Here is a 26009-nt window from a genome sequence, read left to right as displayed (position 1 = left end):
CCATCAACAAGACAAAATGACAACGTATAGAATGGGAAAAGATCTTCACCAACCCTACCTTGGTTGAGGGCTGGTTTCCAAGATATACAAAGAACTAAAGAAATTGGTCATCCAAAGAACAAATAATCCAATAAAAAATGGGGTACAGACCTAAACAGAGAACTCTCAACAAACGAATCTAAAATGGCTGAAAGACACTTAAGGAAATGTTCACCATCCTTAGTCATCAGAGAAATGCAAATCAAAACAACTCTGAGGTTCCACCTTACACCTGTAAGAATGGCCAAGATCAGAAACCCTGATGGTAACTTATGCTGGAGAGGATGTGGAGCAAAGGGAACACTCTTCCATTGCTGGTGGGAGTGCAAACTTGTGCAGCCCTTTTGGATATCAGTGTGGCGATTTCTCAGAAAATTATAAAACAATCTTTCTCAAGACCCAGCACTACCACTTTTGGGTATATACCCAAAGGATACTCAGGAACTCATACCACAGGAACATGCGCTCAACAATGTTCATAGCAGCTTTCTTTGTTATAGCCAGAACCTGGAAACAACCTAAATGGCCCTCGACCGAAGAATGGATAAGGAAAATGTGGTACACTTACACACTGGAGTACCACACAGCAGAAAAACTAATGACATCTTGAGATTTGCAGGCAAATGGATGGAGCTAGAAAACATCATAGTGAATGAGGTAACCCAGACCCAGGAAGACAAATATCATATGTACTCACTCATAAGTGGTTTTTAAACATAAAGCAAAGAAAAACCAGCCACAACTCCAGAGAACCTTGACAACAAAGAGTACCCTATGAGAGACACACATGGATCTAATGTACATGGGAAGGAGAAATAGATGAGATCTCTTAAGTAAATTGGGAGCATGAGAAGGCAGAAGAGGAAGGAGGAAGGGAGAGGGGCGGAGAAAAATATATAGCTCAATGTAAACAAACAAACAAAAAAGACAAGCAAAGCAAAAACATACAAAAAACAGGAGTCCGTTTTCTGGGCCTGCCCTGCAGCATGGCTGATATACGCAGCGACACTCTACTAGAGAAAACTGGTTTTCTCTTTTCTGATAGATATCAATCGCAAATAATTTCTCGGTTATGGGTAGGACTCGGTGTCCACTTCCCCTTCTCAGTGCTGGGGATTTTGCCAGGCTCTGGTCTGTGCAGGCCTTGTGTGCACTCTCAGAATCTCTGCAAGCTCGTGTTTCAGTCCTGTTGAGTCTGGAAGACACTTTCCCTTGGAGTCAGTCATGACCTCGGGCTTGTACAATCTGTCTCCTCTTCAGCAGAGATTGCTGAGCTCCGAGGGCCAGGGCTGGATAAAGATGCCTCATTTAGGACTAAGCACTCCCAAGTCTCGCACTCTCTACACCTTGTCTCAGCTGTGGGTCTCTGTTAATTCCCATAGCCTGCGGGAAGAAGCTTCTCTGGTGAGGGCTGAGCAGCGCACTGGCCTGTCAGTATACATTCTACTGACATATCAGTGTACGTTATACAGAGGCACAGGACTCTTTTATTGCTGTGTTCCTTTAGTTGAATAACAGTTGTAGATTTTTTCCCCGAGGGCCCATCCATAGGATTTCAAACCTCGGGGTAAGATAAAAAATATTTAAGGAATTCAATACAGACATGAGCATCACAGCACTGCGAAGAAGAATGGATGGAGTGAGGGGGCTGTGAAGTTGTTACATTGTTCAAGATGATAAAGACATTCACTTATGGTGAGAGGCGATAAGTCAACCACATGTTACAATCTGTAGAATGGAAACTAAAATTTTATACCACTTTCACTGTGATATAGTTCATATTCCATACAATCCACACATTTAAAAGGCATGATTTAACGGCATGTTCCATTTGCCAAGATATAGAAATGTTACTGTTTTATAATGTTTTGCATGCTTTGACTTTCCTCAATACAAACAACTAGTTCTAATAGGTTTTTGTGGTGTCTCTGGAGATTGCTATATGTAAAATTTTGTAAATAAGGACAAGTTAACATCTAAAACAAACAAACAAAAAACTGGCTACAGTGACTATTTTTGAATCTGTCCCCTAGTATCCAGGTCTAGAAGTCTAAGCAACAGAACCCAAGAACACCTACCCCTCCAGTCTTAAGAGGTAGCACCAAACCACCGCCCAGAATGATTTACACTCTCCCCAGAGCCATGTGAGGTGCTGGCAGAGAGGGTGGGAATTTTCAGGAGCCCAATTACTATAAAGACATGCGTAGTTTCATGTACTTACTGTTCAGTAGAACCTCCTCTTTCATACATTGCTGTTTGTATTTGTTGCTTATTTTTCATACTGGGGTATTTTCTTAAAAATAATTATTTAACTACCAAAGGGATATCTTAGTGGATAAGGGCATTTCAGTGAGCTTTACAGCTGACGTTCTTTCCTTGGGACTACATGGTGGAAGGAGAGAACCAATCCCCACAAGTTGTCCTCTGACCGTCACATGTACCTGTGCCCCCCATAGACAGACATATGGATAGATAGATAAATGATAGATGATAGACAGATAGATAGACAGATAGTAGACAGACAGATACATAGATGATAGATAGTAGATAGATGATTGATAGATGATAGACAGATGATAGATAGATAGATGGACAGATAGTAGATACATAGATGATAGGTAATAGATAGTAGATAGATGATTGATAGATGATGATTGATAGATGATAGACAGATGATAGACAGACAGACAGACAGACAGATAGATAGATAGATATGATAGACAGATGATAGACAGATAGATAGATAGATGATGGATAGATAGATGGATGATAGACAGATGATAGACAGATAGATAGATAGATAGATGATAGATAGATAGATAGATGATATATAGATGATAGACAGATAGATAGATAGATGACAGATAGATAAGTAGGTGGCTTATTTAGAGTGATTGCAGCATATTCTGGATTTTAATTATTTGATATTTATATCCATTACAAAACATCTCCCTCCCTTCCATGTCCTTTTTAGAAATGTTTTAACTTTGCTCATGGGACTCATTAAACACAGTTTAAAATCCCGCAGTGCCATCCCTGGGGTGGCTGCAGTTCCACCAACTGAGCCACGAACACAGCGAGAAAACGCAGTCATGGGTGACAGCAGAGAAAGGACAGCAGGAGCGCACTATCTGGAAATCTAAAAACTTACCAGGAAAACAAGTGATCACAAAGTGTGTGTGTGGAGGGGGGGACTGGCCATGAAGAGCAGGCCCAGGGGCGGAAGGTAGAGCAGGCCCAGGGGCGGAAGGTAGCTATATTTGTGAGTTATCCTGTGGTCACGCAATATCCTACAGTGTCTCTGGCATCATTCCCTTGACCCTGTTGTGAGGTTGGAGGTGATATCACTCTGGAGTATTTAAAACATACATATCAAAGTCTCTTCTCCTAACATTTCCTGTGGCCAGGAAACTACACGGCCAGAGGAAGAAGCCAAGGCTCTCACCTCGTGCTGTATTTTTACATTCTTTCAAGATTCATGATAACATAGATATGTATATATATTCATGCTAAATATATAAGTACATGTGTATGTGTGTATATGTGCTTTTTTTTAAAGAAACAATTTCCTATTCCAAGATCATAAAAAGATCATTTCCTATTTTTTAAAGAAAGTTTTAAGGTCTATTTCTGTCATTGTTATTGTTTTTCATTTAGATGTTTCCTTTTGGGAGTTGGAGCATCCAAGTTTTCTTGCCTTAGAAACACACTGGTCTGAGCCTCTCTCCCGTCCCATCAGAAAGCTGTAACACGGGGAGCTGATGGCTGCAGACAGCTCTGCTCCTGCCAGTCTGCCTTTGGCCTCTGCGGTGTTTCTTCCGTCTACCACTGTTGAATGTCACACTGTCTTGCTCGCCCTGCCCTCATCTCCACAGCCTCTGCACTCCCCAAGCTCTCTAGAAATCCAAGTGAATTTATACATGAATGAGAATTAGCATCTTTTGGGGGCTTGAATCTTTCCAAATATGAGCTGTGACTTTTTCCTCGAAGGACTTTTCCCCCTTATGTTTCTTGAGACAGGGTTTCGCCGCGTGGCCCTGGCTGGCTTTGAACTCACTGTGCACTGAAGCTGGGCTTGAGTTTGCAGTGGCCCTGCCTCAGCCTTCTGCGTGCTGACAGAGCATGCATGCACACAATACCTCACCATAAAGGTCTAGAGATCTTCATACATTTTCTTAGAATTATTTCAAGGTACATTTTAGTTTTAGTTGCTACTATTACCAAAAATAATTCTATTATTTTTAAATTATTTTTCAATGTTGTTCTGAGAATGTCAATGATTTTATAAAAACTGAAGTGACTTAATTTCTACTTAGCTCATAGACTTTTTTCTTATGTATGTATGTATGTGTGTGCGCACGTACGTGTGTTTATGTGTGTGTGCCACAGCATGGATGTAGAAGTCAGAGGACGATTTGTAAGACCAAGTCCTCATCTTCCACCATATGGGTCCTGGGGCTGGTTCAGGCAGTCAGGACTGACAGTAAGCCCTTTACCCATGGAACCATCTTGTCAGCCCTGGCTTCTCTTCTCTTTGCCAATCATAATGTCCTGAAATAGATGACTTTGTGGTTTGCTTCTCATTCAGATATTTCCTTTACACATCACTGGACAGACCTATTGTGCATACTTATTAGAGAGTATGAGAAGAAATCTTATAAAACATCAACATTCGATGTAGTCTTTATTATGGAGATTTTAAAATAGTCTTTAATATTCCCTGGGATTTCTTCTTTCAAACAGTTTCTCAAAAGTTGCGCCTGGTGACTGCTAACAAAGGCTTTCTTTTCTCTCTGAACCATGAAGATGCAATGCGAATTTCTTTTTAATCTATGAGTGCAGGACGCTACTTATCCATGATTAGACTTTGAATCATCCCTATCAATCCCTATCCATCATTATTATTATCACAATATCATCATTGTTATTTTACTTTTTGTTTTTGGGAGCGGGTGTGAAGGCACGGGTGTGTGCTACTGTGTGCATGTGGAGGTCAGAGGACAATTTCTCAAGTCAGTTCTCTCTGTCCACTATGTAGGCTGCAGTGATCAAACTCAGGTCATCAGAATTAGCGCGAGCACCTTTACACCTACTCACTGAGACATTTTACCCACCATTAATCATGATTTAATAAAAGACAAAATCTTGGCATGGTAACATGCACTTTTAATTCCAGCCCTCAGGAGGCAGAGAAAGGTTCGAGGTCTACATAGCGAATTTCAGGACAGCCAGGGATACACGCGCGCGCGCGTGCACACACACACACACACACACACACACACACACAGAGAGAGAGAGAGAGAGAGAGAGAGAGCGCAAACCGCCTGGAATGAGAGCTTCTAGTGTTTTCATCTGTGGGAAATGATGTGCCTCTGATTCACAGTGGTCTTTTCTCCTACCCTTCTCACCAGGTTTGAAATAGAGATTCGCTCATAAAATGGGTGTTATTGCTTTCCGGTTTTTATTTTTATTCTTTTACAGGGATTTTCATAAGTTAAGGATGATTTATCTCATATAGTTTAGAAAATCTTGCCTCTTAACATTTTTTGCCTGCTGTTTTCACAGGAAGAGAGGCTTCCTCACTTATGTGGTTAGTGTTTCTATGTTTTGTTTGATCTTCAGCTTGCCACCTATGTTCTGAGCCTTCTTCACCTCCTCAATTCTTGCCATCTCTCTCTTTTTTTTTTTATTTATTATGTATACAATAGTCTGCCTCCCTGTATGCCTGCAGGCCAGAAGAGGGCACCAGATCTCACCACAGATGGTTTTGAGCCACCATGTGGTTGCTGGGAATTGAACTCAGGACCTCTGGAAGAACAGTCAGTGCTCTTAACCACTGAGCCATCTCTTCAGCCCCTTGCCATCTCTTAAATGCTCATAGTATGCTATTTCCCCCGTAAATTATGGTTATGTTGTCATCGTGATAATCTCTTCATTCATCTTATACATACACTCTACATGTTTACTGTAAAAACATGTATGGATAGACACACATTTCCAACAAAATAGGAAGCTATTTAGTAGTTGTGGTAGAGACCAAGATCTCTACATGCTTTAACTGTTCCTTCAGCATTCAATTCTCATTAGTTCATGTGATATATTTTCTCATAAAACTTGGCTTTACCTTTGTAAAGAACACACATAAAGATTAGTTTGGGGGCCATCACTATGTCTCAGTGGGTAAGGCCCTTGCTGCCAACCCTAAAAACCTGAGTTCAGTTCCTGGAACCCGTAGGGTGGAAGGAGAGAGCCACTCCCAAGGGTCGCCTCTGACTGCCTCCCCTTTCATCAATAACAAAGGCATGTAGGAAGGATTAGCTAATTAGATTTGTTTACATAAATTCTTTTCTCATGTGAAAACACCCCCTCCAAATTCATGAACATTCTTTGCATTAAAGATTAAGGGAGAGGAGGCCTGGAACTCTTCAACTGAGTGTCTGCGACCTTCGCCGTGGATGATCACCATGCGCACTCATAACAAGAATCTGTTTCAGGCCTCGTGGCTTTGGGGCGGTTTGTGACCAGCAGTGATGATCAGATAATCGCAGTTTCTCGTGAGCCAGTGCACATGTGGCTTTCTTTCTCTTCTTGCTGAAGTGCATCCTGTAGCAGCACTTGCATTTGGATGCGTGTATGTGGATAACAAATTCTCCTGGCCTTCACATAACTGAATTGACTTCCTGTTGCCCTCACTCTTGAGTAAGTTGATAATTTTTGTTCTCAGCATTTAAAAGACATTATTCCATTGCTGGCTGGCATCTTTTAGCATTTCCAACAGTCTAACAATTCTTCTTTTCTCTCATCATTTAAATCTTAAAAAATATTAATCCATCAATTTAAAATCATCAGTGTGAATAAAATAAAGTTGTCACCATTCACCTGAGCCTGCTGACAGTGGGGATAGAGCGAGTGTGGTCAGGTGGGTGGGTCTGAGCCAGAGCTCTCCCAGTCCACCTCCTTGATCTTGGGCAAGGAAATTCCACATGCTCCCTTCCTACCCCATGGGTTCATCTGCCCTGCAGAGTTAAGGTGGGAAATAAGTGATCTTATATTTTTGCTAAATATTTGTTAAAATAATTATTATTGGCTTCTGTTCCCTTAGTGCATGTCTAATTCTAGGAAATCCTTCTTAAGTTCCACACTCAAGGCAGCAATAGGCAATCTACTAGGCTCTCCATAAACACTGGTCCATAGTTCCCACTGGTATTGAACTGAGAACGGCAGGTGGGACAGGACAGCTTAGGAAAGAGCACACACTTGAGCTGAGAAGGAAGCCTTGCCCCTGCAAGAACTCCATCTCTTATGCAAGTCCTCCTTCTCTCTGGGCCCGGACTGGGGTGGGGAGAGGGTGGAGAAGGAACATTATGCTTTCAGGCCCCCTCCCTGGAGTGGGCCTAAGTGATGCTAGCGACATCAGGGTCCTCGTATTTAGCAGGTTCTGGGTAATGGGAGCTAGGACGCCTGAGTTTACGTAGAGAGGCAGTTTAGACGATTCCATCACAGCCACCAGGTCTGGGAGCCGCTCCATGACAAGAGGCCCACGGGGCCTTCCAGCCCCAACCCAGGAGGGGGCCCTTTGGTGCTGGACCACAAAACCATCGTGAGGAAAAGTGATGTGTGGAAGGATGTGTAGCCCTGCCCCATCCGCTGGGCTGTAACGCTGGGCTTTGCAGACAGTTTCGCTTGGGAACTGCAAAACTCAACAATGAGTCAGATGAGCCGAACCGTTCCTGAGTTTGCTGAACGGACTTAGAGGCAGCATTGTTTCAACTACTCAGGACTGAGAAGAGTGAAACTGGGTTAATGTCTCTCTTTTTACGGTATGTGTGTGCGTGCGTAAATATATATGTGTGTGTATATCTATACATTTACACACAGAGCAAATATATAATATATGTGTATATTATATATATCTGTATGTATTTGTCATTTACCCCACTTTCTAGCACGTCCTAAAATAGTACGATTGGAAAAGAAATAAACTCACTAATTTTAACGACTCACACACCCCAGGAAAAAATGCGAGGCACCAATAACCACACTTGCTCTGTCCAGGCTTCCACTTTTACACAACTGAACTACAAACAGCAATGCCAAGGACACTGCCACCCCTGCATGATGAGAGGTGGCGGGGGATGCTTACTCCATGGGTCAACAAACGGAAGAATAAGCACTAAGACAAGGAGCAGAGGTTCCCCACTTCTCCGTACGCATGCATGTGTTTGTGTGGAAAAGGTTGAATCTTTGATTCTGAAGCAATGAAAAAAGAAACCTCAAGATACCATTCAGCCATTGCTTAAGCAAGAGCAGCTACCCACAATGGCCTTTCCGGAGCTGCAGGGGACGCGCCAGCGCTCACCACCACGGACTAGAAGTCATCAAAATGCCACATCTGATGGCACTGCCCCGGCAGCCATCATCAGAGCGTGTCCATGCTCCCTCTGCAGCTGAAGCGTGGGCAGGCTCCGATAACCCCAGGGCCGCAGTGAAAGAAATCGCCAGCAAAGAACAGAGAGACAGCAGGTCCTCCCGACCCTCCTGCGCTCCACCACACTGCACTGCACCGTATGACACACCTGGGAAATGCTGACAAGTCCGTGGAAAGTTAGATGGAAAAGTGTCAAATTAAAACCAGGACAAAGCTGAGAGTTGATTGGCTTAATCTGAAATTATGAGACACAAGATCACACCTATCTTTGCAGAGTAAGACAGCATGGAAGATTACCCAGAAATGTCACCAAACACCCCAGCGCACCGGACGACAGAGGCCAGTGCTTGGAAGTTTGAAATCCAGATGCCATCTTTCCAGGCCCACCGTCTTTGCTATGGACCGACTGGACCCAGACACACATCCTCTCTGCTGAAAGCAGGCGACTGTGTCCTGCAGGAAGCACAATACTGTCACCGAGTTGGGGACCAGGTTTCTGTCTGCAGAGACGGATCTCGGAGACAGATCTCCAGTGGGGAGCAGTAAGTGAGGAGTTGGGGGTGATCCAGAAAACAAATGGAGTGCAAAAGCCTTCTTCTAGAGAGTAGGCCAGAGTGCGTTTCTCAAGACACATTAATCAAAACATCAAAGTCAATCATCTGACAAATGGAAAATGGAAATAAAAAGCAGCACAAAGTAGCCCTGGGTGTCAGCCAGGCCATTTGCAAAGGCTTAAATTCAGAGGCCAGTCTGTGCCCAGTGTTAGAGTGCCCACACCTGTGGAGCTCTGCAGCTCGCCCCACAGGAGTGGCAGGCAGGTGTAGTGATATCTCTTTCATTTAATAAATAAAGCTTTCCTGAAGATCAGAGGGTAAAACAGCCACCCTGGTCAGCCTCACAGACCAGGCAGTGGGGACACAGTCACACTAGTTTGCCATAGAAACCGGGCAGTGGTGGTGCATGCCCTGAGTACTCCAGAGGAACAGAAGACAGGAGGAGACAGCTCTCAGCTCAGTCTCTGAAGTTCCTGGACACAGGGTCGCCATTTCAGACTGAGGTAGACGTAAGAGCCAGTGGCTGACTGCTTTGCTTTTCTGACCTTCTGTCTCTGGGTTTTTATTAACCAGGCCACAGGTAGACACTGAGGACAGGTGATGAAGGGTGCTTGGCTACTGCCTCCCGTACCTCCTTAAATGTTGGCAGGTCTCTTTGTCAGCAAACCTCTCATTTCCACACGGCTGCTTCGTATTTCCCCTTGAGCGTTCAGTGCCCTCTTGCTTTCTGAAGAACCTAGCAGAGTTATGTCCCACCCCCAACAGATGCCTTCGCGCCGACATCCTCGTGACCTCAGAGACAGCAGGTGGGACTGTGACTGATTCCAAAGAGGTGAACTCAGTGCACAGAACAGTGGCTGGACATTGTGTGTGTGTGACACCGGATACCTTACCGAAGCTGGGAGCACTGTGCAGGGTCATGTCCCGGATCACCCTGGTGCCAAAGCAAGACCACATCAGCAGGAACTGCTGCGCTACTTTCTTCAGGGACCCTTGTCTCTTGGCAGCCACCTACAAGCAAGTAAACGGTTTTAATACTTCAGTTCAGCATTCACTATTGGCTCTGAAAAACGAGGGGAGGCCTGCAAGCCTTCAAGTTCAAGCCTGGGAAGCAGTGATTTTTTTTCTTTTGACTTTTTGATTTTGGCAGCATAAACACACTAAATAAAAGCTGGTACCAAAACGTTGTGCAAGGGACAAGTAAGGGATGCAAACCTGGGTGAATCAGGGACTGGCGAGTCCTGTCTCTGTTCCCTCCACCTCCCAGGTTGAGACCAGGTCTCCTCCCTGCAACCCCAGAATGCTATGGATGCTGAGGAACACCAGCTAGCTCATTTGGGGTTCTGAGACAACCACCATCTGCAGGAGCCACGGCGGCCCCTTCCCTTCTGCCCTACCAACCTTCACAACGCATCGGTCGACCATGGTGTCCAGCCATTCTATGTACGACTCAATAGGCGACTGCTCCTCCAGCAGGTGGTCAAACTCCTGGTACACTGTAAACAGAGCAGAACCCACACACCTTGCTCAAGCTGCAGTTCCACAGAGGCTGGACTGCACGGTTCTTCATGACCCAGCTGAGATGAAACCCTTCCAGCCCTCCTCCTGCCCCTCTCCAGCAGACACCCATTACTGTCTTTATTATATATATCATCGATAGCACTGGCCAACAGCTAGTCAGGTGTCAAGTCTCCTTGCTGGATCTTCTCTAATGTCCCCATGGAATGCATTATCTGTGCTACAGCTGTTATCCTGGAAAGACTTGCTTAACCATTAGGCCAGGCATTGCCATCTCTTGCTGTCTATCCAGGACGGGACACGAGCAATGACCCCACTGTTTCTGGTCCACAGCTATTCTGTGTAAGGAGCTTGGCCAGGCTCTCAGTGCTACGCATGTGTACTTAGTGCATGCTAATCAAATGACATCACCATTCCCCTTGCTGCCCTATCTTCAGCTTCAGGCTAGGAAAGGCAAGCGTGGAGTGCGTGGGAATCCGTGAAACTCTGTGGGAAACAGGCGCGTGGCTGAGGACACTTGCATTGCAATCATCTCTCTAGTGAGGATTTTCCGCGTGGTTTTCAGACATGGAGCTAAATAAATAAAACCACAGTTCAAGCGCTGTACATTTTTTGTTTCCACGCAGATATCTGAGCAATTTTTCCCACGTGAGAAGGCCAGCCAGTTGGCTCTATTTTGCTTGCTCGATAACTTTCTGCAAGTCAAACAGTCCCCATGCTTAGTTAGCATAAAGATGGGCTTTAAAAGACATTGATCTTTCTCAGATTACAGACGAGGTGTGCCGTGGCTAATATTGTCACCATGACAGAACAGAGACTAGCCTAGACACTGGGCTCTGGGCCTGCTGTGAGGGCTTGCCTCCCTTGGGTTAGCTGCCTCATTGTGGGTGGTGCCATTCCACGGGCCAGGGTCCCAAGGTGAATGAAAAGGAGAACACAGCTGAACACAAGCATTCCTCACGGTCTGCCTCTTGACCCTGGATCACCTCACACTGCTGCCGTCATGACTACCTTGGAAGGACACCACAGGGACACGGCAGGGACACGGCAGAGACACCGCAGGGACACGGCAGGGACACGGCAGGGACACGGCAGAGACACCGCAGGGACACCACAGGGACACGGCAGGGACACCGCAGGGACACGGCAGGGACATGGCAGGGACACGGCAGAGACACCGCAGGGACACCGCAGGGACACGGCAGAGACACCGCAGGGACACGGCAGGGACACGGCAGGGACACCGCAGGGACACGGCAGGGACACCGCAGGGACACGGCAGGGACACGGCACAGCCTAAGAGCCACAGATGTGTCTTTCTCTGTGTCAGACAACCACGCTTTGTTTGCCAGTGGTGACAAAAACGGTTGCTAAGTGCCAGGCACTCTCTTTAGTGACTTCTATGGGCACAGCAGTCAGTTAACCTTAAGGCAGACCCTCAAGTGTTAATGTCATGACCCCAGAGCTCAGGACTGCCTGGTACAGAGTAGAGGTGCAGCTGGTTACTCAGTGACTAGACGGACAACCCAGGGAGGAAGTGCTCTCTTTCCTCCCACCTGCAAGTAGAGAAACCGAGGCACTTCAAGATGAGGGAAAGCCAAATGTTTCACAGCTGGTAAGCAGCAGCTACGATTCCAAAGAGCTCTGCCGGTGCGGCTGCCTCATGACCAGTGCCGTCGGGAGCACTCCCCTGTGATCAGTGCCCTCGGGAGCACTCCCCTGTGACCAGTGCCATCGGGAGCACTGCCCTGTGATCAGTGCCATCAGGAGCACTGCCCTGTGATCAGTGCCCTCGGGAGCACTCCCCTGTGATCAGTGCCATCGGGAGCACTCCCCTGTGACCAGTGCCCTCGGGAGCACTCCTCTGTGATCAGTGCCCTCGGGAGTACTCCCCTGTGACCAGTGCCCTCGGGAGCACTCCCCTGTGATCAGTGCCCTCGGGAGTACTCCCCTGTGACCAGTGCCATCAGGAGCACTGCCCTGTGATCAGTGCCCTCGGGAGCACTCCCCTGTGACCAGTGCCCTCGGGAGTACTCCCCTGTGACCAGTGCCCTCGGGAGTACTCCCCTGTGACCAGTGCCCTCAGGAGCACTCCCCTGTGACCAGTGCCCTCGGGAGCACTCCCCTGTGATCAGTGCCCTCGGGAGCACTCCCCTGTGATCAGTGCCATCGGGAGCACTCCCCTGTGACCAGTGCCATCAGGAGCACTGCCCTGTGATCAGTGCCCTCGGGAGCACTCCCCTGTGACCAGTGCCATCGGGAGCACTCCCCTGTGACCAGTGCTCTCGGGAGCACTCCCCTGTGACCAGTGCCATCGGGAGCACTCCTCTGTGATCAGTGCCCTCGGGAGCACTCCCCTGTGACCAGTGCCATCGGGAGCACTGCCCTGTGATCAGTGCCCTCGGGAGCACTCCCCTGTGACCAGTGCCCTCGGGAGCACTCCCCTGTGACCAGTGCCCTCAGGAGCACTCCCCTGTGATCAGTGCCATCAGGAGCACTGCCCTGTGATCAGTGCCCTCGGGAGCACTCCCCTGTGACCAGTGCCATCGGGAGCACTCCCCTGTGACCAGTGCCATCAGGAGCACTCCACTGTGATCAGTGCCCTCGGGAGCACTCCCCTGTGATCAGTGCCATCGGGAGCACTGCCCTGTGACCAGTGCCATCAGGAGCACTCCCCTGTGACCAGTGCCCTCGGGAGCACTCCCCTGTGACCAGTGCCCTCGGGAGTACTCCCCTGTGACCAGTGCCCTCGGGAGCACTCCCCTGTGCACTAAGCCTACAGTATGGCGTCCTGTTTAACCCCTCTGCATTATTCTCATCATATGGAACAAGAAACCATGATCTCCATGCACTGGAACCAAGGTTCCAGCAAGCTCTTTTGGGCAAGCAGCCCCTCCCTTTCCTAAGGCAGCCCTTAACACCCATTCTATTCTAGTGGTGTGGGAGCTAAAGTGAGCCAGGCATCCCTGCTCAGGCTCCACGGCACAGGTGCAATGGTGACCGTGACAACAAGAATCTGCAGATGTCAGCTGGTTGGAACGAGAGTGAAGTGCCCCCACCCTGCTCAGACTGACTTCTGGGACCACTGCATTGTGCTTCACGGCCTCTGCTCCTGTCTACTGGGAGGTACAGGTATGACACCTATGTCCTGGGCCTTAGGCTTGGCCGCTGGCTCAAACGCTCCTTTCTGGCATTGCATCACACAGTACCGTACTCTTTACCAAGGTGCAGCACAGTTGTAGGTGAGCGTGGGACTCGCCACGGACCCTGGGCTCCGTGTCAGAAGGGCAGTGTCTATCCCAGCCACCGCCCAGCTGTTCACAAGAGCCTGATCCAGGACAGACGCTCAGTGAGGACCAGCTGGACTCAACTGAACCACAGCATAACTGCGGCTTCAGATGACACCATCCTATCCTGCATCTAAAGGAACTTGGAGAGAGAACCCGAAGAGTCTCTCTCAGAGACGGAGGCGGCACTGTCATCCACAACGCTGCAGCACAGATTCAGCCTGGCCCCTTCACTCAGCCCTGCTGCCTTTATTTTTCTCTAAGCCTGGTTCATATTTTCCTTCCCACAAGAGGTTCTAAGGGTGAGGGAGGTCAGTATAAAACTGTGAGTGGTAAAAACTGAGAAGCAGCGTTACCGAATGCCAGTTCCATGCCTGGCGCATTGGGAGGCCTGAGACATAGTGACCAGCGGTTTCCCACGGGCTGTTAGGGTGCTTAGGAACACGATTTCTTTTGATCGAGCTGACAAGGAGGGAAGAGAGCCAGAATCGTGCCTGAAAGCTGGGGAGATGGCTCAGTGGGTAGAGTTTGAGGGTGTGGGTCTGGATCCCCAGAACTCACATTTAATGAACAGCTGTGTGCGGCGCAGCTCACAGCTATAATTTCAGCGCAGAGACAGGAGACTTCCCAGGAGCTTAAAAGCCAGCTGCCTTGGTGTGCTGGCCAGTTTTATGTCAGCCAAGAGGAGGGAGCCTCGACTGAGAAAATGCCTCCAGAAGATCTGGGTTGTAGGGTATCTTCTTTGTGATTAACAGGGCAGCACCCAGCCTATCGTGGGTGGTGCCACTGATGGGGGTCCTGGGTGCTATAAGAAAGCAGACCGAGCGAGTCAGGAAGAACAAGCCAGAAGGCAGCGTTCCTCGGTGGCCTTTGTATCAGCTCTGCCTCCAGGCTCCTGCCCACTTGAGTTCCTGTCCAGGCTACAGTGTGATGGGCTACAGTGTGGAAATGGAAGCCAAAGACACCCTTTCCTCCCCAGGCTGTTTTGGTCACGGTGTTTCATCACAGCAATGGTGACCCTAAGCAGGATACCTGGCGTAGGCAGTGAGGAACAGGAGACCCTGTCTCAGACAAGTTGAAAGCTGAAGGCTGAGGTTGTCCTCTGACCTGCATACACATGCTGTGGCATAGGTGCCACTACACACACAGACACATGTACACACACAGACATGCACGCGCACACACGTACACACACACAGACACGTTTTGTGGGAGTGTCATATATCAATCTGTTGATTTCATTGGTTAAGCAATAAATAAACTGCTTGGCTGGCCCTTATAGGTTAAAACATAGGTGGGAGGAGTAAACAGAACAGAATGCTGGGAGGAAGAGGAAGTGAGCTCAGACTGACAGCTCTGCTCTCTGGAGCAGAGACACCATGCCCCACTCCTGGGCAGACACACACGATGAAGCTCCGACCCAGGATGGACGTAGGCTAGAATCTTCCCGGTAAGACCGGTGCTCACAGATTATTAGAGATGGGTTGATCGGGATATCAGAATTAGCCAGTAAGGGCTAGAGCTAAAGGGCCAAGCAGTGTTTAAATGAAACAATTTGTGTGTTATTATTTCGGGGCATAAGCTAGCAGGCGGCCGGGGTGCTGGGGACGCAGCCCCACCGCTCCTACTACTACAGACATGCACGCACACGCGCGCACACACACAAGCGATGAAAACAAACAGAATCCCAACAGAAAGTGCTCAGGAAGACCCTGTACCCTCCCAAGCTCAGTCCCACTTTACAATTTTGGTCCCCTCTGCTCTTTCCCAGCAGAGCTGCCCTGGGCTGGAGATGGCACAAGGAGCAGGTTCCAGGCCTAGCACCGCCACGTAGTGATCACACGACCCTGGGGAAGCCCCGTCAACTCTCCGGAGCTGAGTTTTCTCAGATGTAAAACGGGAGTGACAGGAGACTGTCCCCCATGTGGCTGTGAAGCAGAATTGATGACATCACACACAGTGGGTTTGATAGAGTACTTGGCAGAGAACTGGCATCTGATAAACTGCATTATCTTCTCAGCGGTTCCCCCTAAGACGCAGTAGCAGACAAGTGGGCAACCGTGTGGGAGAAGGCCAAAGAACCTGGGTTAAGGCTGGGGTCCGGTGGAGGCCAGGTTCAGATATTTAGGGCTCTGCTGGCCTTCGAGAGGCCTTGAAAGGAAGTGCTTTCTAATAGGGACTCTCAGAGGATATTGGGTCATAAACAGCCCAGGCTTAGACGAGCTGGCAGAAGACAGAGATCCCCTAGGACAACAGTGTGGAGGAGCAGACCCTGCCACTCAAGGGGGCTGTGCTTTTCTGAATAGACCCCTCCTCCTGGTGGGCACTGGAGCGATGATGTAATTTACCCCACACAGAAGAGATGGGTCTCAGACCGTCTGCCTTCAGCGCCACCCTCCCTGGAACCTCTGAGGGGCACTGACTACTCCACCTGAGTGTGCACCCTGCTGCCCTTCTGAGGAAAGGAAGGCTGGCAAAGTGAGGCACGCTGAGCAGTCAGCTGGGCCAAGGCTCAGAGGAGGAACAGGAGTATCTAAGGTGGTGTCCCTGTGTTTCACTCTGGGGAGCAAACTCTCACCCACACGGGGGCTGCCTGCACTGCAGGAAGTCGTTATCCCTACAGCCATGAACGCATGTGCATGGGAGCAACTCGCCACCCATTCACGTCTTCTCAAACTTCAATGTGCATGGTGTGTGTGTGTGTGTGTGTGTGGCGGGGGTGGAGGGAGGGAGTGGGGAGGCCCGGCTTACGGTCACATGACCCTCACTGTCATATGGTCACTGACACATAGGCAGCTTGGATAGCTGGCTCTATACCGACATACACCAAGGCAGGCCGTACGTTTCAGTTCCCAGCCTTTCTGTCACTGCCTTGGAGGTATGCGTGGCATTCAGGGTCACATGCGGGGTCCTTTGTATGACATTGTGTGCTGCCCAATGGCATCAGCCATGTTGACACATATCCTCTTAAGTAAATTAGTCCTCCTGTCTGGGCCGAGCCATTTAACAGGAACAATAGAAGAATGGGACCCAGGGAAGGGGGCAGGGTGGGAATACCACTTGAATATTTATCAATTAAAAACAGAAAGAGAAGGACTGCAGCCCCAGGGACACCTTACACTGAATGATGAGTCTGCGGTGCTCATCCCGGGAGTCCTCCATGGTGTAGAGAGTCTGCTTGGTGATGCTGCTCAGGTCCACGTTCCTCCAGTCCTCCAGCATCTGGAATGTGATGTCCGCGCTGTGGATCACCGTCCGAGATGCCTGTAATGCAATCCAACCGTCGAGAGTTCCCAGTTAAAAGCCCGCCTCTCTGTCCCCCATGTGCCTTCTGAGCGGGTATGCTTGTTGCATTTTGTAGATACTTGGAGATCCAGGGAAACTCAATTTTAAGAAACAATGGTGATACCATGACTTGAAAAATTCACTGAGACACTCCTTCTTCTTCCTGAGGCTTTCTCCTCCCCCTTCTTTTTCTCCACTACGGTGACCTGCACCAGGTCAAACCCTGCTGTTGTTCCCATTCCCTCTAGTCTTGACCCCAACAATAACCTGTGTGTCTCCGGTGCCAGAAAAGGGACAGGACCACACTGAGGAACTGCTCTAGCCACCCTGGGCCCAATGGGTCAGAAATTTCACAATAAATATTTTTCACATAAATGTATCATCAGTGCTCCAAAATATACAAAGAACTCAAGAAATTGGTCACCAAAAGAACAAATAATCCAATAAAAAATGGAGTACAGACCTAAACAGAGAACTCTCAACAGAGGAATCTAAAATGGGTGAAAGACACTTAAGGAAAAGCTCAACATCCTTAGTCATCAGAGAAATGCAAAGCAAAACAACTCTGAGATTCCATCTTATACCTGCAAGAACGGCCAAGATCAAAAACACTGGTGACAACTTAGGCTGGAGAGGATGTGGGGTAAAGGGAACACTCCTGCATTGCTGGTGGGAGTGTAAGCTGGTGCAGCCCCTTTGGATATAGTATGGGCAATTTCTCAGAAAATTAGGAAACAACCTTCCTCAAGACCCAGGAATACCACTTTTGGGTATATATCCAAAGGATGTTCAATCATGCCACAAGGACATGTGCTCAACTATGTTCATAGCAGCTTTGTTTGTCATAGCCAGAACCTGGAAACAACCTAAATACCCCTTGACCGAAGAATGGATAAGGAAAATGTGGTACATTTATACAATGGAGTACTACATAGCAGAAAAACTCATGACATCTTGAAATCTACAGGCAAATGGATGGAGCTAGAAACATTTTGTGTTTCTAAGTAAAAGGGAGCAAGAGAGTGCAGCTGGCACAAACTCTCAGAAAGACTATGTGTCTTGGTTTTCCTCATAACCACTGTCTTCCCTGCATTCCAGTCATCTGTCAGATTGTCCCCAGAGCAATGCCCAGGGGCTACCTTTGCCACAGCTGTCCAGTCTAGAAGGGCTTCCCTCTGTCCCTAAACCATGTCGTGTGCCTTCGATGACAAGGACAGATGTAAGGAGACCAAGATGGAGCCTGCCTTGGACTGTTCTCAATCAGAATACCCCACCTCCTGCCTTGTCATTGCATAACCAGGGTCCCCCAAGAGTCAGATGGCACTCTACAGGAGGGGCTACAAACGGGAATGTGTGAAGGCAGTTGATGGGAACTGGATAGCTGGGGCGGATCAGCTCTGACAGGGAACTTGAGATGAGGGGGAATGCCGCGTGCCAAACGCTGACGACTGCCCAGGTAACAGGGTGCTCTGGGTGAGCTGCTACTTCCTCCAGTGTTTCTATATGTAACTAGGGTGTCCAGATGTCATCCTGAGCAAGGGAGACAACTGGCATCTCCTGGGGAGAGGTCAAAGGTGCTGCATACACAATTGCACCTCAAGTAACAACAGTAGTTGACAAACCCAGCAATTCAGTTCAAGGAAACACAAAATTGGGACCCCAGATCATATACAAAAGGTCCAGGGCAACCGATGTTGCACACAAGTTACAACTTTGGCTAGGGGCTGAGGTTAGTGCCTTATGTATAGAAAGGACCCTGCTATGCCACTGACTTGACACCAGCCACAGGAATTTATCCCTGTGGATGTCGCCCCTGACCTCTGCAATGACCTGGCAGTGGTTAACACAAATGAGATCAGACAGCTACCTGGCAAAGGTGATTCAGCGATGTTTGCCTTCGCAGAATTTGGGAAAACCTTCTCGACACTGCAACAAGAAGACAAGAAGCTAGAAACATTTGCATGTTTGATGTTCCAACCAGGAGCAGGTTTCAAAACGTGGTTCTTTCCTCATTGGGCTTCACCACCCTGCCTCTAGGTACTAGCGGGCATGCCCCTGTGTCTGACTCTTGTGTTTCAGCTCCAACAGCCATTTTCTGATGATGATATTTAGGATACGAATTTCAAAGTCACACACATGCTGCACTAGCAGGTGTGGGAAACCGTGACATTAACCAGCCGTGAGCCAAAGCAATTATCTACTTGGCTTTCACTTTGCTAATTGCAAACTCATTGCTTTCCAGCTAATCGCAGGAATCAAAGGAAAGCTTTGAAGAAGCCCCTTTAAGACACGGCATGTCTCATCGGAACCGTGACTGGCTCACTGCTGTGTGGCCAGGGATGCTACTGGCGTGGAACGTGGGCTGCCCCACAAGGGAACTTGGCATTTGTCATTTCGGCCAAATGGCCTCTGTGGGTTTTGATTTTTGAAAGGCTGTTTGTCTATCTGCCCTTAGCATCTGATTATTTGAAGTGAAGGAACCTTATATCTGTTGATTTATTTTCTTAAGGCATGTCCCTGTTCACAGTCTTCATTCTTCCAGTCTTGCACGGAGAAGGGGGGGGTGGTGGTGGGAGGCTGGGAGGCACTTGCTTCCCTGCTCCTGCACAATCTCCAAACATCCAGGCTCCCTGGGGAGGAACCACTTCCTCCAAGCAGGCACAGGTGGAAGGCCCAGCCCACCTCCTCCTTGCTGCAGACTTTGAGCGGGCTTGTTTTGTCGGTGCTGTAATTAAAACGGGCACGGGGCATTCTTCTCATTAATTTCTGAACTGGTCATGAAATAGTCAGAAATTTCCCCAGGATTATTCTAATTTGTACTCAGAGCGGGCTTGGTTTGAAAAACAGTGTGTGGGGTGGAGGAATGGGGGGCTGTGTGTGCGGGGAGATGAACTTCTAATTTTCCAGGCCGATCAATTGTTAATCCTGATCCTTAATTACTTTTTCTTTAACTTTGTGATGTGGAATTTAGTGCTAGAGGAAAGAAAAGAGCTGAGAGCGTGAAATAAAGCAGGCTCTATCAATAGGTGATGGGCACCGCAGGGGCCTCCCAGTCAGTCTGAAAGGGCTGCTTTGCCTGCCGAGAAAGGGTAATTTGATCGCCTTCATTTTCCCCACTGGCACTTGTTGTAGCACGGACTGCACGCTGTATTCAAACGGGCCTTTTAAGAAACATATTTTAAAACCTTGTTTTGCTTAAAATCATCTCATCTTTGTTCAATGGCAACAACTGTGTTGTCACGAGTCTTCTCTGCGCTCAGACCATTGAGAAGAGTGGAGCCAGGCTTTTCAGAGCAGGCTAAGCTGGGGACTACAGGCACTACTGTGCCAAGAAAACACTCGTGGCTCCAGCCCCGTATAAGAAATATTAATTTGGCTTTCTAATTAGGTGGAGAATCTGTGAGGCTCTTACGCTAGCTACAGCCTTTTGTGGACAGGAGTTTCAAGGACACCTCAAGCATTAAGTTTAATTTGTGGATCCATGGCTGTGTGGCTTTGGGGAAGTTTCTCTGCTGTCCAAATCTGACATGCATAGCACTGCACAGTCTGAAAACACTGTATGGTGGCAGGAATCCTCCATGCTCTTCTGCCTGCCTAAGCCTGATTCAGCCTTCTGCCCAGGCAGGCGGGGAGCGCTGAGCCATCAGCACGGTCTCAGAGCACTCTCCTTCCGATGTCCTACCTCATAGTGGTGCCTGCCGTAAGAATTAAGTGGAGTTAGGAGTATTGTGTTGACTGCTGACTTTGGAATCCTGTCTCTGCTTCCTACTTCCCAAGGCGCCAATGAGTCCCTTCCCCTTGCTAGCAGCAAACATTTAGCAAGGATTAAATGAGTTCTCACGTGGGAAGTACTTAGCCTAACCCCCAAGCGTCAGTGACTCACATGACAGGAGTGACTTTGAAATGCTGCCCTCACTCCGTTCTGCTCCCAAACTCAATACTTACATTCGAATTTGATGTTCCTCAGGTTTTCTGGGAGGTCATGGAGAGCCACTTTCAACCACTCGTCCAGCTGCTTGGCGAACTTTCGGATCACCTGAGTTAAGCTGAAGGAAGAAATTAGTTTACGCGTGTCCTGAGCTTCTGCGCTCCCAGAGGAATTCATTTCACACAACCCTCTGCTGGCTGCTACCAACAGACGCTGCTGGTCAGAGCAGCCCAGAAGCACAGCGTGCAGCCTGTGCCTCAGAAGATCCAATGGCTGTGGGGGAGGAGCTTATGGGTGCCTTGCACAGTGGGGGGTAAAAGCCACTGCAAGGTGAGGTGGCACCCAGAATTCATTCCCTGAGCAAGACATTCTCCTTGGTACTCTGGGAGCGCCTTCTGTCAGGGGTGAAGACAGTGGGCCTTGGTCTAAGGAAGCTGTTCTGGAACTGGTCTCCACACACTGTACTTTCCTCCAGTCTGCTCCAAACACCCAGCTGGAAGAATCCATGTGCGGTGTTTAGAGATGCCTACTCAGCCTGGCAACCTGCTGCCATCGGCCGGAGTTGGGAAGAGTTGGGAAGCACACACTCATTTAAAAAAATATACATGCATGCATACATACATAGATATCATTTATTTATTTATTTAAATGTGTGTATGTGTGCGTGTGTGCACACATGTATATGCACATGTGCAAAGGCAAGTCAGGACACATGTGTGCCATGAAGGAGAGGCCAGAGGAAAACCCGAAGGGGCTAGTTTTCTCCTCCTACCATGTGGGTCCCTGGGGCTCTAAAATGGACCTTGAAGCCATAGTATATTCTGAGGATGGAGAAAAGTGGGAAGGGTTTAGGCCCAGGAGGCAGCCAGGGGCCACAGGATTGCGTGGGAAGGGATTTGGAGCTGAGGAAATAGAAAGCACCACTTTCAGATCCCCACATTAAGACCACTTGTTTGTGGCCCCAGACTCACTTTCCTCCTGGGAGTTGTGGGGCTGGGGGGACCCTCTCTCCATGGAGGCCGTCCACACCACCTGACCCAGGACCACGCCACTTACCCTGTCCTGGCTCGCTGCTGTCCTTTACCTGTCAGACCGTGGTCACCAATCTCCATGGCATTCCCTGCTGTTTTTCTCTTTCACCCACTCCAATCTTTCTGGGACTCTTAGCCCTGGCCCTCTCTAAGACCCTCACCCTCGAGTCTCCACCCTCCTCCCTGTATGGGTGGCACAGCTAAGTACCCCTTTAAAAACGGAGGGGCTGGGGAGATGGCTCTGCAGGCAAAGGGCACAGGGTGTAAACACGAGATCTGAGTTCAGATCTCCAGAGCCCCACACAAAGCAGGACATGGTTGGACTCTGTGCTCCCAGTGCTGCTACGGCATGACAGGAGGTGGAGAGAGGAGACCCCTGGAAGTCAGGTCAGCTGTGGGGTCAGCTGTTCCAGATAAGACGGAAGAGGAGGGCCAACAACAAGGGTGTCCACTGGACTCCACATGTGTGCCACGACACTTACGTACATGGAACACACACACACACACAGACATAAATAGCTGCTACTGTCTCAGCTGTATCCCTTGAGCCACCACATTGTCATTCTTTGGCTCCATGGACCCTCTGCGGCCTTCTTCAGCCTCACTGTTCCCGGCCACACTCCTGTCCCCCAGCCTGCACGGTTGTCCCTAGGCAGCACGCTCCATCTAAGCAGATGACCTATGGAGTCTTCTGTTCTCAGCATTGCTGGGCGTCGTGGCAGTGCTTCACTGTGACCCTGTCCTCGGGAAATCCCGGCTTCCCTCGGCATCGGGGACCCTGTCCTCGGGAAATCCCGGCTTCCCTTGGCATCGGGGACCCTGTCCTCGGGAAATCCCGGCTTCCCTCGGCATCGGGGACCCTGTCCTCGGGAAATCCCGGCTTCCCTCGGCATCGGGGACCCTGTCCTCGGGAAATCCCAGCTTCCCTCGGCATCGGGGACCCTGTCCTCGGGAAATCCCGGCTTCCCTTGGCATCGGGGACCCTGTCCTCGGGAAATCCCGGCTTCCCTCTGCATTGGTGGATGTGTCTCCTAGCTGCTCCTCAGCCACAGCTCAGTGCCCTCGACCCCACTACTACAACTCCAGTTCAGAGGAGCGAACCTCACCTCCGAGTCCTACTTCAGACTTCCATGGGCACCAGGCACACAGATGGCCTGCAGACATTCAGGCAAAACACACAACACACATAAAATAAAAATTAAAACACATATATTATACAGATCTTTGATCTAGTCCTGGGCCCTCTTCAAAATCCTCCTGTCTCTCTTAGCAATTTATCCACACCCATGTCAGCTACTGCCTGTATCCTCCTATCTCCAGCACAGAGGTCTTCGGAATGCCCAGACCCAACACACCCCGATGAAATCCCTCTCCCTCACAGATGCACTTCTCTTCTCGTATTCCCTGTTTCAGAATGAAATTCTGCTTTCCATGAAGTTTCGTTTTTAAAGTTTATTTTTTCTTTATTTTAAATGGGGTGCATACTGTGTACTTGAGCTACAGGCATTTGACTGGATGGAGCTGGAGTTACAGGTGATGCAAGCCTGAACTTAGGTCCTCTGAGAAAGCAGGAGGTGCTCGTCCGTGTGTGTGTGTGTGTGTGTGCGCGCGCGCGCGCACCATCCTGGCAAAGAGGAGCTCCTCACCCTTAAGCTACCTCTTCAGCCCCAAAGCTTTGTTTGTAATTTGCTTGTTATAAAATGTTTCAAACAGACCCTAGGGTAAGATAATAATAATAAAACCCTCCAAGTACTGAGCAGCCCCAATAATCGCCAGTATTTTATCAGTTTAATTTACAACATGCCTTTTTTTTTTCTTTTCTGGGACCTTTTGGCAAATAAATAACATTATTCACCCCCAAGAACTTACTGTGAGAATTCACAGAGTTTAAATAAATATGTGCATCTCTGTCATAATGAATTGTACTTCCTTGGGGTACCTAAGGCTCAGCTGGGGCTCCAATTTCCCCGCTTCTCTTAAAGACAGCTTTTAGTTGATCTGAATTAATGATATGGATGTATTTCACATAAGATATAACATTCAGTTTCTTAAGCTTTCTATATTCAGTTATGACTGACTCACTCACTTTGTTGTAATTTATTCTAGTCAACTCTTCAGTGTGCTTCCTGTAAGGCCTAAGAATTGATCCAAAATGGCCACAGTTTTCTGTTTAGTCCAGGAAACTTCCCAAGTGATCCTTGTGCTGCATCTATCAGGAGGATGTCCATGGCTCAGTGTCCCCTCTGTTAGTGTATCCGTGGCTCAGTGTCCCTCTGCTAGTGTGTCCATGGCTCAGTGTCCCCTCTGTTAGTGTATCCGTGGCTCAGTGTCCCCTCTATTAGTGTATCCGTGGCTCAGTGTCCCCTCTGTTAGTGTGTCTGTGGCTCAGTGTCCCCTCTGTTAGTGTATCCGTGGCTCAGTGTCCCCTCTATTAGTGTATCCGTGGCTCAGTGTCCCCTCTGTTAGTGTATCCGTGGCTCAGTGTCCCCTCTGTTAGTGTATCCGTGGCTCAGTGTCCCTCTGTTAGTGTGTCCGTGGCTCAGTGTCCCCTCTGTTAGTGTGTCCGTGGCTCAGTGTCCCTCTATTAGTGTGCCCGTGGCTCAGTGTCCCTCTATTAGTGTGCCCGTGGCTCAGTATCCTTTTCTTAGTGTGTCTATGGCTCAGTGTCCCTCTATTAGTGTGTCTGTGGCTCAGTCTCCCTCTACATAGACTCTTGCCCCTTTCTAGTAAGGACTGCAGATTTTTACCTCCAAATTACTTCCCAAATGCATTTAATGTGTTCCCTTTCCTGCCAGTTCACCATCTCTTACCTGGGCCCCAATATTGACATCCTAAGCACCTTCCTTACCTTTTGCCTTCTACCTCCATCCCTGTACAAGGTGAAGGGAAGACTCCTCCTGACATTTATCATGCTGATCTGTGTCATGTAGTAGTCATGTAGTAGTTTCTCACTCTTTACAGCTCCCAAATAAATCAATGCACAGAGTCTTACTCTTTCTTATAGATGCCCAACTTTAGCTTGGCTTATTTCTAGCTTTTCTTAAATTGTCCCATCCATCTTTTGCCTCTGGGCTTTTTCCTTCCTCTTGCTTCTGTATATCTTACTTTCACTCCTACTCTGTGGCTGGCAGGGTGGCTGGCCAGATGACTGACCCCTAACATCCTCCTCTCCTTGTTCTCTTGCACCTTCCTCCTCTTCCAGACTTCTCCTCCTGTTTATATGCTCTACCTGCCAGCTCCGTCTGTCCTTTCTCCTGCCTAGCTATTAGACATTAGACCATGAGGTGTTTTAGAGGCCAAGACCACAGCTTCACAGAGTTAAACAAATGCAGCATAAACAAAAGCCACACACCTGAAAATAATTTTCTACAACCATGTCACCCTCAGGTTAAAAATTCTCAGTGCCTTCCAATGTTCTGAGATTGAAACCTGAATCCTCCAGCTTCTCTTCTCTCTGGTCCCCTTTGCTCTGTTTTGGGTTCCACTGGCCTCTGAGCAGTTCCCTTTAATTTAGGATTTTTGTTCCTTGAGTTCTTTATACCAAAAACATCTTTCCCTTAATTCATGGGCTCAGCTCCTTCTCATCCCTCTCAGACTGGCTGTCACTTCTGGAAGGAAACAATACCTGATGCTCCCAAGATGAGGTCCAAAGCTACAGTTATTCCTCTGTGTGTGTGTGGGCGGGGGGGGGTTGCGATTGTGACAGGCCATTCTGTGCTGACTTATAGGATCATGTCATACATGAACATCTTTCTCTAGACCATGAGCTCTGGAGCAGAGGTCAAGGGCTACGTCTGTCTTGCTTAGCCTTTCTTTGTCCTCAGCACCAGATACATCGTAGGCCCTCAAGAAATGTTCGCTAGATGTAATAAGTAATAAATGTCTCTCAATCTTCAGATGGACAGATCCCAGACATGTTCCCCTCCCTCTGCCCGGGCT

At 48.5% G+C, this 26009-nt stretch overlaps 1 protein-coding gene across 4 annotated transcripts in view; it reads right to left on the bottom strand.

Annotated features, from left to right (window-relative positions):
* Rfx4 (regulatory factor X4) overlaps positions 1–26009 on the bottom strand; it is a 153168-nt gene that overhangs the window by 24619 nt on the left and 102540 nt on the right. For all 4 annotated transcript variants that reach the window (XM_041677571.1, XM_041677576.1, XM_041677594.1 and 1 more), the window contains 5 exons: positions 21057–21157; positions 18979–19037; positions 16946–17090; positions 10423–10517; positions 9915–10032 (listed from right to left, as the gene is read on the bottom strand). In XM_041677571.1, coding sequence (XP_041533505.1) covers positions 9915–10032; positions 10423–10517; positions 16946–17090; positions 18979–19037; positions 21057–21157 — 518 coding nt within the window. The remainder of the gene's footprint in view (positions 1–9914; positions 10033–10422; positions 10518–16945; positions 17091–18978; positions 19038–21056; positions 21158–26009) is intronic.

The sequence above is a fragment of the Microtus oregoni genome, unplaced genomic scaffold, assembly GCF_018167655.1.
Source record: "Microtus oregoni isolate MIOR12 unplaced genomic scaffold, Mior012 000001F_ref0000356, whole genome shotgun sequence".
NCBI lineage: Eukaryota > Metazoa > Chordata > Mammalia > Rodentia > Cricetidae > Microtus > Microtus oregoni.
The sequence above is the reverse complement of the archived record's forward strand: the minus strand, read 5'-3'. Positions and strand labels throughout refer to the sequence as shown.